Source organism: Chaetura pelagica, unplaced genomic scaffold, assembly GCF_000747805.2.
Source record: "Chaetura pelagica isolate M959 unplaced genomic scaffold, ChaPel_1.0 scaffold138, whole genome shotgun sequence".
Lineage (NCBI taxonomy): Eukaryota > Metazoa > Chordata > Aves > Apodiformes > Apodidae > Chaetura > Chaetura pelagica.
In genome coordinates this window covers 6,251,830-6,271,440 of record NW_009954215.1, presented here as the reverse complement: position 1 = coordinate 6,271,440, position 19,611 = coordinate 6,251,830, and the positions used below count along the sequence as shown (strand labels likewise).

At 41.9% G+C, this 19,611-nt stretch overlaps 1 protein-coding gene across 1 annotated transcript in view; it reads left to right on the top strand.

Moving 5' to 3' along the window:
- MAD1L1 (MAD1 mitotic arrest deficient-like 1 (yeast)) overlaps positions 1–19,611 on the top strand; it is a 353,023-nt gene that overhangs the window by 236,974 nt on the left and 96,438 nt on the right. The window contains exon 16 of the mRNA XM_010003276.1: positions 13,547–13,583. Coding sequence (XP_010001578.1) covers positions 13,547–13,583 — 37 coding nt within the window. The remainder of the gene's footprint in view (positions 1–13,546; positions 13,584–19,611) is intronic.

The window sequence follows — 19,611 nt, the reverse complement described above, 5'->3', positions numbered from 1 at the left end:
AAATAAGTTGGAAGGGAGAAGGAAATGGAAAGAAAATAAAAAAGTATATGTGTTAAGGGGAACCAAATTTTAACACTGAACTATGAGAAATCTACAATGGTTTCTGTAGCAATATGAGGAAGGAGGCTGTCCAGGGAAGGGTCCCTGGGCTTAGAGATCCTGCCCTGAATCTGGGTGTGATGGAAATGAGTAGCACTGCAAGAAAATACCACTGGGGAGAAAGGTGCCTGTTTCCGAGGTGGATGCATTTGCCTCATTCAGTGCTGATGCAATAAAGTTGTGATCTTACATCTGAAAAGGAAGAGGTCACCTTTGCCAATGTAGATGGAAGGTTAGAGGTAGCTAATGTCTAGGTGGCAAGGTTAGAGGTAGCTTCTGGGACCAGATAAGTCAAGACAAACTGTGTAGAGAAACCTGGGCTGGCAGGGAGCATTCTGTCTTCTCCTGGCTTACTCTCTCTGTGCTGCAGAGGAGAGTTGTTGATAGAAATGGTATTTTTAAGCCTGCTGACGTATGTATCTAGTTCTTAGTCAATCAATAGCTGAGTGAAACATGATGTGAGTATGAGGCTGAATTGTTCTTACTAGCAGGAGGAGTCTCCAGAAGTAGCTGTGCTCCTCCCTTTTACAGCCAGGGGCAATTCAGTGCCTTTGCAAGGAGGGAAGTCAGTGGGTAACAGAAAGACCTGAAACTTTCCTTCTCCTATCTTTTAACCTCTTCCCACCTGCCAAATCCCTACAAAACACCATCACATTTGTACCATACAGAAACTGCCACACTGCAGATAGCACCCTTCATGGCTGTAGCTTTTTTACATCCTTCTATACTGATGGTTAGGGCAGTGGTGGAGTCACCACCCCTGGAGTGGGTCCTATGGATGGTACTTGGGGATATGGTTTAGTTAAGGACTTGTCAGTGTTAGGTTGATGGCTGGACTTAGTGATTTTAAGGTTTTTTCCAACCAAGGTGATTCTGTTTCTTTATCATCTGAGACAAGCCAAGAGACTGTTGAGCTCTTGGTAAACTTTGGCTGCTGTGTTTTCCTGTGTGAGTATTTGTGTCAGGCTTTTGTTATTTGGTTGTTGCCTCCTTGCTGGCTGTGTAGCAGTCAGGATGCTCCTGCTAGATCTCGTCCAGCATTTTTCCTGAAGGGAAGGAAATACAGTATTATCTGCAGCTGCCCTTTGGGTCCTGCAGGGCTGTGATATGAGCTGCCTCTTACAGCAGTTTGCATCACAGAGCAGCTTTTGATTAGGACTGATGTACCATAAGGCCTCTGGATGTTCACAATTGGAAATGTTCTTTCATTCATCAGCAGGATTGAGAAGAAAGGTTTGTGCTGATGTCTCAAATTCAGGCCGACACCATTTCCCTGACATAAAAAAATCCAGCTTGCCAGCATGGCAGAGCTCACCAGCAGGGATGGGCCTCAGATCTCAGCTCTGCATCTTGTCAATTTGTTGTTTCTCCTGGAAATGAAAGAATGATGCCTTTGTGAGCAGGTGAGTGTAGTGGAAATCTAGTCAAGGGACTTGGCAATGGTTGTTGGGATTACCAGGAACATCTTGAAAAGCCTTGTGCTGGCAAGGTGAATGTCCCCTTGGTTGGGATGTTTATTAGATTCAGGTTAGATGACAAGAATGGGAAAATACTGAACTTTCCCTCTCAATACTACCCAAGATGGTGGTGTTCTTGTTATGGTATGTTAATAATAGGGGGGGAGAAAAGTACTGAATTTCCTGCTTTTTCTCTGGAGTCCTCATTTCAATTTCCAGGTAAGTATTCGTGGCCAGGAGCTGAAGTCTGACTGTCTTCACAGAATAAATAGGGACTCCTTAACACTGAATCCCAAATGAGGTGGGGTGAATGTGTAGAGACTGAGGAATGAAGTATCTCTACTCATTCCACATTTCAAAGGGAAATAATGTGCAACTAAAACTCAGAAGCCGAAGCATAACCTTGTGGACAGGCTGTTTTACCTACATGTCTCTCTCTGGGAAGCTGTTTCTTTTCTGGGAAATACTGTTTTCCCATTGCGTTCCAAATTTTTCTTTTCACTTACTCTGATTATTTATGGGCTGCAAATGAAGTAAAATAAAGCTGTTTCAATATTCTCGAGCAGCGGCTGTATTTAAGAAGTTTATATTTGATGAGTAAGTTGATGACATTGCATTATGTGAATTTGATGTGCAAACTTGTCACTAAAGTGTAAACATAGTGACAGCAGGACCAGCAATTTCTAGCCTAATCAAGTAAGCTGGGTAACACATTATTTGAGCTATAGAGCTATAGAGACTGATTTACATATTAAAATGAGAGAAGCTACGCAGATCCAACAATTAAGTTGATATTTTAATTGCATAAAAGTCAGGAGATTCAAAGTTATGTTTCCTGCATCAGTTCATTTGTCACCCACATGTATTTGTAGAATTTTCAATGACTTTATTTGGTATGAAACTAATGTGGCCTAAAATACATGAAATGTTGGCCATAGGAGAAAGGAGAGCTTTGCATTTACTGGGTTAGAAAGCAGACAAAATGAATTTAGAATTTCTTGGTCTGTTTAAAAATAGTACAAACAAATTACAGGTGATTTATTTCTTAATATTCTAGTAGACATGTTGGGAGGGAGAGAGAAAGAGCTGTATTCAAAGGCAATGGAAAATATTCCTGTTGATCTCAATAGACCTTGAATTATATCCTTAGTTTCTTGTTTTCTTTTTAGGGAATAAGCTTTATTTAATTGCAGATTCAAACAAATGCACTAGTACCACTAAGAATTACATCAATATATGGATTCTGTCCTTGGTGTTTATGCTGGTTTCACAGTACTGATCCTGCATTCAGATAAGCCTGCACATATCCAGCTGCCCTTATCTCCCTGTGCTGATGTTCTGATATATGAATGCTTGTTCCCTGCGCTCACAAAAAGCTATTCAGGTGGCAAGTCTGATGATTTTTTTTTATAATCCTTCATTGAATTAGACTACAAAAAGAATGTGTTTGAAAAGGTTAACTAATGGATACGCTTTTCTTCCTGATGAGGAAAAGAAAAATGGTGAAGTGCTGAAAAATGGTCACGCAGAGTTTTGATCAGGCTTTTCTAATCAAATACTTTCTGGGCAGTGAGCAAGTAGGGGAAACGTTAATCTATAGTGGATTTATGTGGAATGGAGAACATTTATTTGGAAAGCAATCAGCGTATAAAAACAGACACTTGCAATTACTTTGCCATCTTAATCGTGGCACTGACATCAGTCCCATGATGTGATAACATTGTGATAGCTTTTTGAATGGGGTGCTGACATGAGGACAGGAAGGGAGAGAAGCTGCTCTTAGGACCTTCATGCCTATTGACGTGGTTTACCATGCTGGGCTTGTGCTGGGCAGCTTGTCCACTGCTTAGTAATAACATGGTATCCTAAAAAAAATGGTGTAAGACCGTCTCTGCTTGTTTGGAAAAATGCCAGCTCCTTGCAATGCCCTTGGGAATGTGCCCGGGCAGCAGAGTGGCTGGGGCACTAGTGGCACAGGTCGGTGAGCAGAGGGCAGCGGTCTGCACAGTGCTGGGTTCATCTTGTGCTGCTGCTGTGGTTCTTGTGTCAAGGTGGTGAAGGCAGGGGGTCAAACTACAGCAAGATTTAAAACTCAGGAGAAGGTCGTGCCTGTCCATCAGGGATTTCTGAGCATCTGGGAGCAGTCCATTATTTAGAGTAAACTAAATGTGCCTGGTGTGGTTTAAGTAGTCACAGCAGCTGATGCAGTCTTGTTATTTCAGTATTTCTGTTTTCTCCATTTAAGTGCCAGGTTATCTGGCATGAGCTCCAGTTAGAGAGCAGCAAGTCAATCCACCCTCCATTAGGAAATGGCATATTCATTCTGATATACAACCAGCCCCAGCTCGATAGATGAAAAGCTGGTTGAAATCACAAATTGCTTTTTCACTCTCTGGCTGTCTAAGTGTGTTTCTGTCTGGATTGAATAGAAGAGTCATGATGGGTCCTGTTGGAGTATGGTGGCTTATTGGGTAGGAATGCAACTTTGCAAAGTCACCCTCTGCGATGATCAGATGCCATCACAGGTATGCAGCAGAAGGGCTGACACCAAATAGATCACAGACTTCCATAAGGAAGGGCCGGAGGCGGAGGCCGCATCCACCTTCGCTAGAGACTGAGGATGTGTCATCAAAAATCCCACCACTGGTGGGATCAAAGATGAGCAGCAGATCTGAAAGATTCAGCAAAGGTTTTCTGAATAGGCTGATAATGATGATGGCGTGTGATTCCCCTTTTTAGACTGCCATATTGTGATGACTGCCCTGAAATGAGGTAGAATTGAAGCAAAGGAAAGTTTTGCTCTTGTTTTACAGAAGCAGGAAAAATAAATCCTGAGTTAGAACTGGGGGTGTTAGATCTGCGTAACAGATGTGGGCTACAGATGTTTTCATTGTCACCCACCATCTGAAGTAACTCCTGGTCAGGTTGTTTCCATGATAATGCCCTTTCCTTGGTACATGGGCAGTGTGCTGATGCACTTGCAACCTCCCCACACAATGTGTTGGGACATCCACTGTGCCATAAGGAGTAGTGGAAATTACTCTTCGCTTCCATGTTAAAGCACTTCTTTCTGGTACAGGATCCTTCTTTACCTTTTACAACCTGAAAAACCCACAGAAAAAGGAGGGGAGCATTACCTTCTCCTTGTGCTCTGCAGTCCCTAGGAAGTTTTTAAATGAAATTAAAATTTTTAAGCAGAATGTTTCCATGTATGTGAAGTCTTCATCTGCAAGGTGATGTCCTAAGCCAAATGGAGAGGATGCTTGCAGCACTTGGGAACAGGTTTAAAGCTAATGGCATCTTAGTTACGCCTGAGGTAGCTCTGAGTCCTGGGCTGCTAACCCCAACAGTTAGAAATAAATAAGGAAAAAAATTAGAACTGCACATACCCCACTTATTGCAGCACGTTAAATGCTGCTGCTCTCCTCAGTCAAAGGTGGGAGCCAGCTTGCTCCATAAAACCAGGGCAAATAAGCAATTAGCAAGAGGTACAGAAATAGTGTTTAGGAAGGTATAAAGTTGCTCTGAGAGCTATAAAATGTCTCCCCTTGTTTGTGCATGGTTTAGAGTGGGAATGTTTGACACCTAACAAAAGCTGACTAGTTCTTTGTTGTTTCCCTTTAATGATCAGAACTCAGGGGAGGGCTGGCTGTGACAGGCAGGAGAAAGCATTGCCATGAAAGTGAAGCTCTTTTTAATTAGAAACTCCTTTGGATGATTTACTTTCTAGTGATTTGAGTGTGGCCGGTTTGAATGCGTCAGCAATACTGACCGGCACGACGCAGCCTTGTCAGCGCAGCTTCTGGTTTGCTCTTCAAACATCAAGAGGTGAAGCCTGCTCCAACAAGGAGAGTCTGTGATGAGGGAAATTATAACTGCAGCCAGCCGTGCTAGCGACTTCACCATCTGCTGTGAAGTCTCTGTCTCGAATGCCAGCACTTGTGGTAGCAGGCATAATGATGATAATATTTTCCACTTCTGTAGCACCCTCTTCCCAAAGGTCTCTGAGTATGCTAGAGACACTAATTAAGACTTGCAGCACCCATGGGAGGTGGGCATGAATTTCCACACTAGCTTTTCTTGCATGCAGAGTCAAAAGAGATTGTGGCACTAATCTTTGGGCAGCAATTCCTTCCGTCAGGCAGCTGTGGAAGAGCTAAAAACCTCTTGTACTGTTGTTAGTTTAAAGCAGAGCTGTATTAGGGGGACAGCCTGACTTGCATGAATCTGCTGAAATGTGAGGCAGGGACAGAGCTTCATGCTTCTAAGTTGGGGGAGCAGCAGAAGCTGGGTCTGCTGTAGCTGTTTCAGAGCTTCTTACAGTGTACGTGGGAGTTACAAGACCTACATTGGAGTAGGTCTTATAATTCAAGTTCAATGCTCTAGGTGTAAAAAACAATGGAATTATTTGAGTTGGAAAGGACCTTTAAAGGTCCCCTAGACCAACCACCCTGCTGTGAGCAGGGTTGTCTTCAACTAGGCCAGGTTGCTCAGAGCCCTGTCCAATCTGACCTTGAGTGTTTCTAGGGATGGAGCATCCCCAACTTGTCTGGGCAACCTATTCCAGTGTTTCACCACTCCCATTAAAAAAATACAGATATACTCCTAATATGTAGTTTAAATCTACCTTCTTTTAATTTAAACCGTTACTCCTTGTCCTATCACTACAGGCCCTGCTGAAAGGTTTTCCCCTGTCTGTTTTGTAGGCCCCCTTAAAGTATTGCAAGGCTTCAGTAAGGTCTCCCCAGAGCCTCCTCTTCTCCAGGCTGAAAAACCCCAACTCTCAGCCTGTCTTTAGAGCAGAGGGGCTCCAGCTGAAGTGCTGTTTACAGCAATCCACAGTGAGCCTCCCAACAGCAAGGCTGGAGACAGCACCTGAAAATGCCTACAAATAACATAGATTCCTCCCACTTGAGCCCATGTTTTATAGTGTTGTTTAGAATTCTGCATACTTTTTATTGTCCAAGGGTTGGTTTTTTTTTTAATATATACAGTGTTTTTTTGGTCTAACTCAGTCTTTCTTGTAAAAAACTAACAGGAAAGCTTCTCCATAATCTGCATCTCCAAAGTCTACAGGAAATGGATTAATGAAATTGCACACACCATCAGGAAGGAGTAAGCACATGAGAAAGGGAGTAATTTGACCATGAGTCTTTAATGTATGATCCCATCACTGACACTCCTGGATTCAAAAGTATGTTCCCATGAAGACCTATTTAACATGGTCTTCAGTTAGGTGGAGTTGTGGCAGTGAAGCTCTTCCTTCCCCTGAATGTGAAGTGTAAAATAAAACTGCTGGCTAAGATGAAAGATACACCTACTATCCACCATCTGTAAGAGGAAAAGTACTGTTGTCAAGTATCATTATATTGTGTGTAAGTGTATTTGAGGCAATTACAAACAGTTATCCTCAGAGATTTGTATGCAACAGGTTAAAATGGGGGAGGTGGGGAAATAAACCCTTGCTGTGCTTAATTATTGCTGGGTGCTGCATGCACTTTTCTCCATTATTTACTTAATCTTAAATGCCAGATGCTAAAGGGCACCAGCATCAATTAACTGCTTAATTAGACTTGCAAAGAAATAATGTAATTTAGTTATAGGCAAATAATAATAAAAAATGCACACAGAACAGAAGCTCAGGGCTCTCTTTGCAATGACTAAAGCTCCCAGCATACATTGTTTGCCTTCATTGCTTTTTGGGAACTCTTTGGAGCACTCTGTGCCACTTGCCCCATAGGGAGGCAAATGGCTGGATGCAACATGACTTGTTCATTTCCATTCAGAGACGATTTACATACAGCCTGCTTTGTTACTCTCCAGATTCTTTTAGCAGAGGTTTGGATCAGATGCCCTTTGTGAGAGCTTGTGTGGTGCCTCATCCTGCTCCACAGGGGGACCTGTTCTTCCTCTCTTCGTGATCTGCATCCCATTCAGTGCTTGCCCTGGGTACCCAGTGTGGTGAAGACTGGGCACTGTCCCCTCTTTCTGCTAGAAGGACTTTTGTGGTAAACATTGCTTTGTATTTTGCAATGTATGTTAGTATTTTAGCATGCAGCCAATGGAGCACTGTATTTTAGCAAGAAGAGCCCTGCTTCCCTTGCTATAAAATAATAGCAAGATGCTTTTATCCCATTAGTTCCCTCTCTTATGAGTAAGAGTGTTCACAGCAGTGGAGTGCATTCATTTTTGTTTCAAGTCTTGTCTGAATCTTTATCTTGCAAATTGCCTTAACAGAGTAGTCATCAATGCCTTGTGCTTGTGTACACACAAAGTTTTTCTTCTGTGTAGGTGCTGCTGCCTTCCTGACTCTGTTACCGCTGTTCTCACATCCGTATCCACAACATTGTCATTTAAGCACCTTTGCAACATCCCTTGTTTTACAACTTTTCTTTCTTAGTACCTAGATGCTGGAAGCTGCTGATATATTTTTTCTCAGATGTTCTGAAACCTTTCTGAAAAATAAGGTGGTGCTTATTTCCTCAGAGCTTTGTTCTCCCTCATGCCCATGCTGTCACAACACTGCTCTTTTCCTTTCTGAAAATATGACCTAGCCCTCAGAGAGTTTCCTATTTCTTCACAGCATTGTATAAACATTATCTAATTAACTATATATAACATGCCCTAAAGTATGTTAAGGGAAAATTGCAGCACAGCATTGAAGTTTCCAGTCACTTGATCCAGTGTAAAATCTGATTGAATCACCAATTAATTTTCAAAATGCTGTGCCTAATGACATGTATCAAGACAGAAAGATCACAGTTGCAGCCAGGAGCACTGGGAGCTTCTGCCAGCAAGAGAGGGGCAAGCAGGTCAGTTTTTTGTTAGTTCTAGAGTTGGTTTGGATCTGCACATTCAGGTAATAAACAAAACAACAGAAAAAGGAGTTGCAACATTTGGATCTTTCCTGTTTTGATATATATAATCAGCTCTACATTTCCTGTTGAAATGTTCATTAAACTTGCAGCCCCTGTGATTATGCAGCTGCCTAATTCAAATCAATTTGGCTTTTGAAACAATTTCAGGTATTTTAAATACTGCTGTAGAACTTCCTTGTTTACAATGTTAATGATTAAGTGACTTTTTTCTAAGTCATCTAAAGCATTAATAAAAATCTCTTTAGCATTTCCTAAATTTTGTTTTGGTTTTTTACTTTGAGCTGCTTCAAGTAATGCAAACCTTGCCTTATGGCTCTATCTTTTACTTAGTCCAGCATGTGTGTTTGTATTGATAACTAAATCAGAAGGCAAATTATACAAGTTTTTTATAATTCCTAGTAAACCATAAATGACTTATGTTCTTTTGGAATCCTAATACAAATAAATAAAATTAATAGAGCAGCAGATTGAATGGCACTGAGTAGAGCAGCCATGAATTTCTTCCAGCTCACTAACTTTTGGAAGCAGCTGCTGCTGTCTACCAGCTAAAATACTTTGATGTTATAACTGACACATGGGTGTCCAGCAGGAATATTATAATATCCAAAGGATCAAGAATCTTCAATACATTTCATGCTGAAAGGGAGTACATTTTAGTTTTACTGGAAAGATGCTTTCCAGGTAATTTCAGCTCTTCTGCCTTGGAATGCTTCAGTGATAGTAGGGGTCTTCTCAGTTTGCTTTAATGACCTTGGGTTTATTAACTCTCACTTTCTTAATAACTCCAGTCCCTTTCACTGTTTCAGAAGTCCTGGCACAATTCTGATGTGTTTTGGTTGCAATTTTTACAGGAAAATACCTAAATCAAAACATTATGGGAGAGGAACTGGGTAAGGAGCAGATGTTTACAGTTTGTGACTTCTGTGGTTGAGGAACAAGCAAACGTATTTCTATAAAAACTCAATGTGCTAAAAGCACATTGTAGTTTTGTGCTTCATCTACTTATGAAGGTATTTCTTTTGTCTTCTTTTGATTTTATTACCTCACCCCAGCTTTATTTATGGACTCCCTTGTTTAGCTGCACTTGGTGATGTTCCCACTGGGGTGCCAGGAGCAGGGGCAGGTCTGGCACAGCTCTGAACTGGCGTTCTCTGTTCCTCAAACCCTCACTGAGCACATCTGCTCCAGCTGGTGCTGCTAGGTCAAGCAACAGGGTGGCCAGATGTGAAGCACTGCAGATGTCTTAGCATTGCAATGTGGTTGGAGTCCAGATGCTGTGCTACAACCTGCCCGTACTGCTGTCACAGTAAAGCAACATCTCTGCTCACAAAACGAGGGATTAAATCAAGGGAACCATGCAGGACAAAAACCAGTGCTGGCCGACTATTGCTAACTGTGTCATTACTGGGTTAGAAGTAGATTAAGATTTTAAATGGACTCTTGTTCTTCGCAACGTATCTGGTGCTAGACAAGTAGGGTACAGCCTGTAGGACAGAGAAGTGAGTATTGTTATTTAGGTATCATCCTGTGGGTTCTCTTGATATTCAAGACTTGTACACCTATTGAAAGTAGGAGGTAGATGCTTTGGATGTGGACATCTGAAGGGAACGAGATAGAAGAGGACAGGGAAGACCAAAGCTTTTTCTTCTTTTAACAGAGAATAGATGAATTTTATTTGGCCACTGCACCTTAATGGATAATCCCTACTCTGAGTCTTAGATGAAAAGAAAAAATCTATAAGGCTAGGGATAATGCAAGAGGATTTTTGCAGACTTTTCTCAGATGTAAAGGAGCTACTGAATAGCACAGCCTTTAGTCATAACTTTTTCTTTGAGCACAGAGCTAATTCATTGATTTAGCCTGGTTGGGTAAATCCATTTTTCCTGGTTTGCACATCCCATGCAGAGAGACATTTTGTGTGTGCCATTTTTCCCTTTCCTCACTTGTCCCCCAGCATATATTTTTCCTGAACCTCTGGCTGACCTGTCCCAGCAGTGCTGTTCATGCCAGCAGCAGGGGCTCCGTGGCACTTGGTGTCACTGACCTCAGTGGGAAATGTTCACAGCAGCAGAGAGCGAAATCTCCTCTAAACCAAAACTGAAATGAATCCTTGTGGAAGACTGCAATGAAAGGAAGCAGATTTCTCTGTGCTCTAGCTCCATGGATTTGGAGTGCTGGAGACCAAGAGTCAAGGTTAACTATAATGTATGCTCCTTCTCTACACAAAAATACCCTCTCTGATGACTAAGCATTGTGGATCTCAGGTTCTTGACCGAACTTGCTTCAAACAGGCTAAATCCTGCACCAGGCAGTGTTTGGTTCAGAGCTCCCAGGAGTTAGAGAGACAGAAGTGTTCAAGCAATACCAAGAAGCAAGAGGATCTTCCAAACAAACAGGGCAGGATGGAGGCATCAAGGGGGAATGCACATTGCAGTTGAAAAAGAAAAAAGTTGTTATTTTGGAGTAGGCTGTTCTTTGAGCCTGCTACTGCAGTTGCTGTCAGCAGGGCTTGCTGCAATAAGCATGTCAGCCTCATGGGATTCCCGAAGTGCCCAGTTAAACTTCACAGCTATAGGAAACAGGCACAGGGATTGCTTCATACGTTGCTAAAATGCACCCATGACCAGTGTGAGTACAGTAACCACTTAGTGCCCCACAGGAACCATCCTTATGGCAGAAAGTGAGAAATGTCTTTGTCACTTGAAGGTGGAGGAGGCAGAATGCAGTTGGGCAAGTGGCATTTGGGTAGGACATGAGGGCTGAGTCCTGGTTACTGCCTTCTTCCCCAAATAAAAATGCTCTGCTAGGAAAATGCTTTGTCTCTTCTGTGCAGCTCTAAGTTTCTTATCTTCTCTTAAAAATGGTTTGTGCTCAGCACAGTGTGCTCCCTGCCACAACCTTTAGTTCATTACTGATTCAGAGAGTCAATGCCAGCTACTGAATCAGAAGGCTGGGACCAAGCTAAAGGTCAGGATAGTGTCTACATACATAAAAGCAAGCATAATCTCTCCTTCCTTCCAAAAGCACTAATATGTGGCCATGTAAAAGTTCAAATCTGTAAATTTTGCAGCTCTCATACCAGAGTTGTGAAGCAAACAGGCAGATGGGAGAAGAGTTTCCCAGCTGGGGAGAATCGCATCAAGAAAGTGATGGATTTAGGAGATAGTGGACACAGGCCACTGTTGTTCTCCAAGGTAGCGAAAAACATGTTTCTGCCAACAGAAGCAGACCGTGCCTGAGAGTGATTTGAAAAGCCAGGCTAACTCCCATAGCTTGCTGGCCTCAAAGATAACACTCTACCCGTGTCCCGTATCCCACTGCAAAGATTTCTTGCTGCTCTTTTTTCCAGCTCATGGTTACTTTCCACAATCTCTGTGCCTGCATCAGCTTTTGAGCTAACTTTGCAATTCTTTTGCCTTTTGTAGTCTGACTTGTGTGATAGAGCCTTGCATCTGTAAGGAAAGACAATCTCTCCTTCAAGACATGCATGGATTTAGAAACGTCTGCTGCATGTTAAATTGAAAGTTTTGGACCCTGTTATTTGGGATTTCTCCATCACTAGAACATTTCAAGGCCTGTCATTAGTGAAGGGACATTAAGTTGACAGGGCCAGTTTCTGTCCCCATGTTTACTCACCTGCATCAGTTATGCTGACCTTAATTTTAATTATAATCCACTGTCACCTGTGCTCCATCAGGCTGTTTCCTCTAAGGTTTTGTTTCATTAGAACTTTATTATAGAGCTAATTTATTATTTGGTTTTGAGCCATCAAATTCAAGGGTGAGCTGTGAATTTTCCTATTAAAAAGGAATAGATCCCGGGACTGTGCTGTGATTCAGCAGATTCTGGCTGTCACCAGATCAGTGCTGTTGAATTAAGTGCCATCCTTGACTTTCTTTTCCTTAGCTGCTCTAACTGTAAAATGGAGACATTGCTGATCTCCCATTTGTGTAACTCTGCTCTGTTTGTCCGGCACTTCAGAGATGCCAAATACAATAAAACTGCCAAGCATCTTTTTGCTAACGGGAATGATGATTTACGCACAAAATGATCATTTCTGTGCTAAAACAAGATCACCTGAAAGATACTGCGGTTGGAACCAAACCAAGGGAGGGGGGAGGAGAAAACCATCTGTTACACAACAGCAAAAACCTTTCAGGGCATTCGCCTGGGAAGCTCTGGGTGACGAGTTTGAAATATGAAGGCTTATTTATATGGATGGAGCTAATTTTCTCTATGTTATTCATTTTTCACTTAGGGAATTACCTAATCTTACAAGAGAGTCTAGGAGGAAAGATTCATTTATTCTTTATTCTCATTCAGCCCGAGGCAAACCTGAGGATGCTCTGCCTCTTTCAGTTCTGCTTTTTGAACTGATTCTATTAATGGAGCGTAAAGATTTTCTTCTTCTGGATAAAAAGGGTTAATGTTTCTCGTTCCCACTCACCCTTCTCCTCCTCTTTCTGGAGAGTTCTTTTTTTGGCACCTCTGGCTGTTTCTATCATCTTCTCCCCCTAATCTGCCACTATCTGAAGAATTCATTACATTTCAAATCAGAGGCCTTGCTGCATACATTAGCAGGTTTTAATAGACTTGCCACGACTCAAAAAGGAGGAAAAAAAGAGAGAAGATTTAAAACTCTTGTCTTGCCGAAAGCAGACAGATTGACTCAAAAATGACTCAGTCAATAAAAGATGAGTTTTGAAAAGGCTTCCCTCTGCTCAAAGGGAGCTCGTATTCCAGAGAATTAGGTTTTTCTAAGCCCACTGTCAGAAATTAATAATACATACAGCATGTAAAATGGATTTAGCCCTCTACAGCCTTATACAAACATATCTTTGACTTGCTAAATGTGACACGACTACCAGGATTTTCCAGCCTTTATCCCAGGAGTTTGTCATCTCTCCAGAATGGTGACCTCAGTGGAATTTTTAAACACATCCAAAAAACTCTACTAAATGAGATTTTCATTAAGAATACGTTTCTGCTTCCTTCAACCCTTTTTCTGCACCGAGCCCTGCTCTGCCAGAGCATTTTTTTATTGTTACTTGCAGTAAAAATTATGCCAAAAGCTGTAGTTTAAACTCTCAAGCCCTTGAGTCCTTTTACTAGGCTCTTAGTGGCCTTCCTTCGAAGAAAGAGGTACTGAGCCTTCTGCATTAGAAATACATCATTTGAGTGCTGTTTTACTTTTTCTGCTGTTGCAAAAAGGCTTACAGGCCATTAAAATATCTCATTCCTAGGGGGGAAAAAAAAAAAAGAAAAGCCCTTCTGACTCTACTATGAGTATTCTTTTGTGATTTGAGGTCTGCCCAGGTGGTCCTGCTCACCTCGCTTAAAGTAATTTGAACATGCAGGTGTGAAGTCACCATTCCTATTTGTTCCTCCACCAAAGCCCCATAGCTGGTAAGAATTAAAAGTTATGCTAATTTTAACCTCCTGGGTGACTTGGCTGGGTGCTTTGTTCAAACTGCTCTTGCTCTGCATTTGAGGAGAACTCTGAGAATCTACAGAAGCTATTGCCTCTAGCAGGTAAGTCTGTAGTCTTCTGGGTGGCTGTGGGCTGGCAGCAGTTGTTTGTCTCTTATTGTTTACTCATTCTCCTAAATTCCATTTTTAATTTTTTTTAAGATTTCAGAATTCTTGATTTAGTCCTTAAATCTCTTCTGCATTCTCTCTCTCTTTCGGAAAATCTTATTCCTATTCCTTGTTAAAAATTACATATTATGAATTACCCTTTAAGGTAACTTTGCAAAGTCACTGCATGTCCTGTGTTCCTAATGAATCTATTTTGTGCCCTGGCTGTATTACCCTGTATACAGGCTTTCTTGTCCTGTCCCTGTGGAAGATACTGTGAGAGTATGGCAGCAGCCTGATGTCTGACTCTGGACTGTATCTCCTATATGATGTAGAGAAACTTTAAAAAATGTTGATGAAGAAATAAACACACTAAAGTCCTCCATTTTGACCCTTATGTGCTATACAAATGTTTCTCAGACTTGAAATAAGCAGAGCTCAGAATTTTTTTAATGTTTATTTATTGTATGAAAGACTGAGCTTAGAGTTGTTGACAATGTGCACCCAAAAAGTGTAGAAATAGTTTTCTTTTCCACCATTGCAAACAAGAAACTTGCCTAGACTTTCTTGTGTCTCTCTGGTTCCAAAGAGGAGGCTCTGAACACAGGTGTGGGTGTTTAGAAGAGCTCCCATCAAGGTAACAAAAAGCATTTTTCACAGGTGAAGGCAATGTGGCTTGTTCAGCCCTAGCAGAAGGATTTCACTTAGAAATTTCTCCCCTTATATCCATGGGCAGATTTTTAGGGTTTTTGTCCTTTTTAAAATATAATTTTGACATGCAACTAGAAATTGCATGTCCTTAGAGGACAGCCAGCTAGAGCATCACTTTTTCCAATAACATTTTCCCTACTGCTGAAGAAATATGGATGACTGGTCCTTCCTGAGCAGGTATGGACCCTGCTTACTCATTTCTGTGCAAGAGCCATGAGTAATTGCTTACTTTAAGTTAGACAGGGCTTCTGCTTGTTGCCTTACTTCACCCATGGGCATCAGCCAAGCAAGAGTTGGTTCTTGGGTCATATTATTAAGATACAACCAGGATTTGTATAGCAAGAGAACACTTGTCTGTCTTGCAGATGATTAGTCCTCAGGGCTTTAAAAGTGTTGGAAGAAGTAAACATACAAGGGCTAGAAATCAGCTAGATTTTTGCAGTTGGAAGGGGTTCTAGAGTCATTCTTTCTCAGGGTCTATTGTTTATACCGTAGCCAGCTCCTTCTCAGGATAAGTCTCTAAAGTTAATGTTCTGTCATGTTGTGTCATAATGAAGAGCTTTTAATTCTCTTCTGAAGATGTGCTTCTAAAGTTGGTACAGAGATGAAGAAATTCGAAAGGAACAAGTTTGACTCTTCCTCTAGTTTTGTGTTTGCTTCCAATTAAGTTAATTTTTTAAAATCTGTTCCATGTTCTCTTGACTTGAAAAAGGAGTTTTCCTGGTGGATATTTTGTTGCTTTAGCTTCCAGCTGCTGTGCTGGGACTTAGCCACCCAGTAATCTCCTCAGGAATAATTGCTGGTGTCTTTTCAGATCATTTTTGTGAAAGGTGACAAACTGCTTGCCAGAGTGAGATGTTAATAACACAGAGATGCCCTGTGTTTGAAAGCTGGTGCAGAAATTACCCCATGCAGTTGTTGGGAAGTCAGAGTTTTAATGGTAAGAAGTAAGGAATGGAGTTGTTCATTTACATATAATTCCAGGTCTTATGTGTCATCTCTTGTGTAAACCGTGCAATTTCCGGCGCGGCAGGGAACGTGTGCTCATAATACAGAGGGACAGGAACGTGAGCTGCCTCCCAGCATGGATCAGGGTTAGAGATGCCATCTACTAAAAAGGAGGGGGTAGGAAAGAAGAAAACATGGTCTGCAGGAGCTATGTGGAGCAAAACCAGGCATGGTTATTTAATGAATCCAAGCTGTCAGACCAGCTCAGGGGAAATTATATATCCTGGTGTCCCCTCGGAGTGGGCATCAGAAAAAAGGGAAGAATCTCTCTCCTTTCCAGGTGTGTCTTGAGCTGAAGTTCCCCTGTGTCTGCCTTGAATCACAGCTGAGACCAGCTGCACATTTTTCTTGTTGCTCTTGCAGACAAAGACAGCTCAGCTGTCCCTTTAGCAGTCAGATACACTAAACTGAGCTGGACATCTTTCTCTATGACACTGAAATGAAACTCTTAAATACTCTTTAAACTGCAGCTGAGGGCTTTCTAGTATGTTTCCAGTGTAGGTTTCACAGCTTTTTGGAAAATGAATGGCACTGGTTTCTGTGTTGTCTTGTGATTTACAGTCAGAGAGTTCCATAAGAACTTGTTCTTCCTTCTTTCTAGGAAGCTAGAAGTCTCTCTTAGTAGCAAGTCAGTCCCAGTGATGAACAACAATTAGACCAGCTGCACATTTTTCTTGTTGCTCTTGCAGACAAAGGCAGCTCAGCTGTCCCTTTAGCAGTCAGATACACTAAACTGAGCTGGACATCTTTCTCTATGACACTGAAATGAAACTCTTAAATACTCTTTAAACTGCAGCTGAGGGCTTTCTAGTATGTTTCCAGTGTAGGTTTCACAGCTTTTTGGAAAATGAATGGCACTGGTTTCTGTGTTGTCTTGTGATTTACAGTCAGAGAGTTCCATAAGAACTTGTTCTTCCTTCTTTCTAGGAAGCTAGAAGTCTCTCTTAGTAGCAAGTCAGTCCCAGTGATGAACTTAACAATTAGAGCCTTAGTGCCCATCTTCCAAAATTTCTAATAAAATTGCATTAATATTTAATACCCAATTATTAAATACTTAAAAATTTAAAACAGAACTGGTTTGGAAGTTAGCACGTGATGAATAATTCAGAATTGGGAAATGAGACTCAGTGCTTGGACTGAGAGAGCTGTTACCTTTCCCATCTCCATGTCCAGGGATGATTTTGGTGGTCCTGCCAGTTTTGGCACAGTTTGTGGGGATTGCTTGGAGACTTCAAGTCTTCACCTCCTGCTCCAGAGCATTAGCACAGGGTTAAGGGAAGTAACCTCCCTATCCATAATGACACTTCAGACTCCATTGATGAAAATACGAGCTCCAGAGGCTGGAAAAATATGATGGAAAGCCTGGTTATCCAGGAGATGGCTCTGTTTCCAAACATCTTTCATGCTCCAGGGAAAAAAAGATAGCTTGTCTTTACATCTGTCACATTCCTAGACCTTTGTTATTTGAAAGCCTGTTTCCCCCTCTTGCTATTCTGCTGCTCCATGCAGAACCAGTGTTTTGTTCAGCTCCGGCATGAAGGATTGTTTTCATAGAGTGGACACTAGAAAATGAAGTAGATAATGAAAAATAAGCCAATAAAAATAGGGCAGAACCTGCAACCCTGTGAGAGGAGCTCCAAGGCGCTCAGAAGAGTGCACAGAGGAAATGTCTGGTGTGATTTTTGAGCAGAGTAGGTGCTGCTGCAGGAGCATGAGGAGCAAAAAGAGGGGTCTGGGGAAGGTTTGGCTCGTTGGCATCCAGAGTGCTCTCAGGCCAAGAGCAGCATGTTTGCAGTGCCAACACTTCAAAACACTATTAAGGCATTAAATGAGACAAAGAGAGGATTGAATAGATGGAGTGAGTTGAGGCTTTTTAGAGCTTTCCTTTGGAACAAAAGCCCTAAAACAAACTCCACAGTTTTCTCTCATTAAAAACACAAATAAGGTGGCATGCTGCAGAGACTTGCCTTTATCTATTGCAGTGCAATTGTGTTTCCATCCCTGCTGACTTGGCTACAACTGTGTGCATGTTTCCCCTGTGCCCCTCCAGCCTGCCTGCTGAGCGCGGCACCCGCGGCTCCATTAGCCTGGGCCATGCAAACACCTGAAATGGCAGGCTGACCTTTCAGCAAAGCTGCCTTACCTAGGGATGGGGGCACTGGGCTTTGTCTCAAATAAGTGATTTCTGGAGCTGGTAATGGTGTTATAATGCCTGTCAAGAAGAAAGGTGGTTCATGGGCAGGAAGGGATTTAGTCCAGTGCAGCAGTGTGAGCTTAGTTACAACCACCCTCCAGAGAGGGAGTCTGCAGGGTCTGCAGCTGGGTCTGAGCATCCCAGAGAAACACTGAAGGATGCCTGTATGGTGCCTTGTCCCATCTCAGACTCTGTCTTAACTTGCTTCTTTGCTAAGCTACTGTAAATCATAGGAATCTTTTTAGGTGTTTTTTAATTCTATATTTAGATCCATCTGTCTGCAAAGCTATGATGTGTTGTGAGTGCAGACTTCACAGTGCAAGGAAGAGATAGACACTATAAGTAACACAGTCTTGGACACTATCTTTCAGTCTAAATGGTATTTCCATGAGTTTCAGCATCAGAATTTGAGCATAGAAGGTTACTGGAGTAAGAACAAAATGGCTGTGCTCCTGGGAAACCTTGCAATCATCTCTTGACAGTGGAGAAGAGCTCCTGTCTGTAGCCTCGGTGAACATTGTTGGATAATAAACTTCAAAGCACTCTCTAATGTATGATTGAATATTGTCCACCCTGCATTGTGAATGACTATAACTCCTGCAAATAATCTTCACTTTGAGAAGGAACAAACAAATATTTCTGGAGCAGTTTTTCTGTGTTTGTTTTAATAGCAGATGTTGGGATGCTGTTTCAGAGGTTTAAATAGCATCCAGTGTTTTGGGGTAGCAGTAATAGTAATGATGTGCCAGTGGAAACAAGATAATGGGCAGAGTGCAGGGGAGGTGATCAGACAGGGGATAAATTCAGCTATTAAATGCTTCTGCAGACCACCCCATGTAATTAACAATGTGTGTTATATATGGTAATTATATAGTCCCTGGGATTAATTCTTACATTAGACACTCGAGTAGTTTCAAAACTACTCTTTTCCTTGGAAACAGCCTGGTGGAGAAGTGATTCTCCTTCCTCTGAGAAGCCATAAAAGTTATGTCCCTGTTCTTGCTACCAAACTTCCTGGAACTATAGCCTATGAAAAGTCCCAGTGATGTGATTTTTTTGATTACTCCAGAGTAGATTACCTGGAAAACAGGTAGGCTGAAAGTCTTACATTTAATATTTGCCCTCTTGTTCTAGAAGCAGATGATGATGACTTTCCTGTAAACTTAAGTGACACAGTATATTATTATTTTTCAGGTGAGGCTATTTTTTGCATCTGAAGTTAATGACTAGCTCCAGCTCTGGCTGACATCACTTTGTTCTAGGAAGCACTGTTGGTCTATAATTGCCATATGGAAGGGAGATGTGGCTATAGAAGACTTTAATCATCACTTGGGGGGTGGATGGAGATGTCTTCTTGGTTGGCTCACAATTTATGACCACTGTGACAATCCTAATTCCCAAACAGCTTGTGCCATATCATACTAATTGGTGAAATCCACCTTGGGCAATAAATAGCTCTCCTGAGGTTAATTTATCCTGTGTCTGGGGTGAATGTTGCCATCCCCACTGAGTTCTCTATTGCTGCAAGCAGGATGTTCACATCATTTAAGTCAGTGATTTTAAAGCCACCCAGGGTCTCTTTACACAAGACTGCACTGCCTTCACTGAGGAACATGTGGACATGCTGCAGGGGTTGCTGAGGAGCTGAGCTGGGCTTTCAAAAGCCTACTTGTTTCCTGCCTTTCCC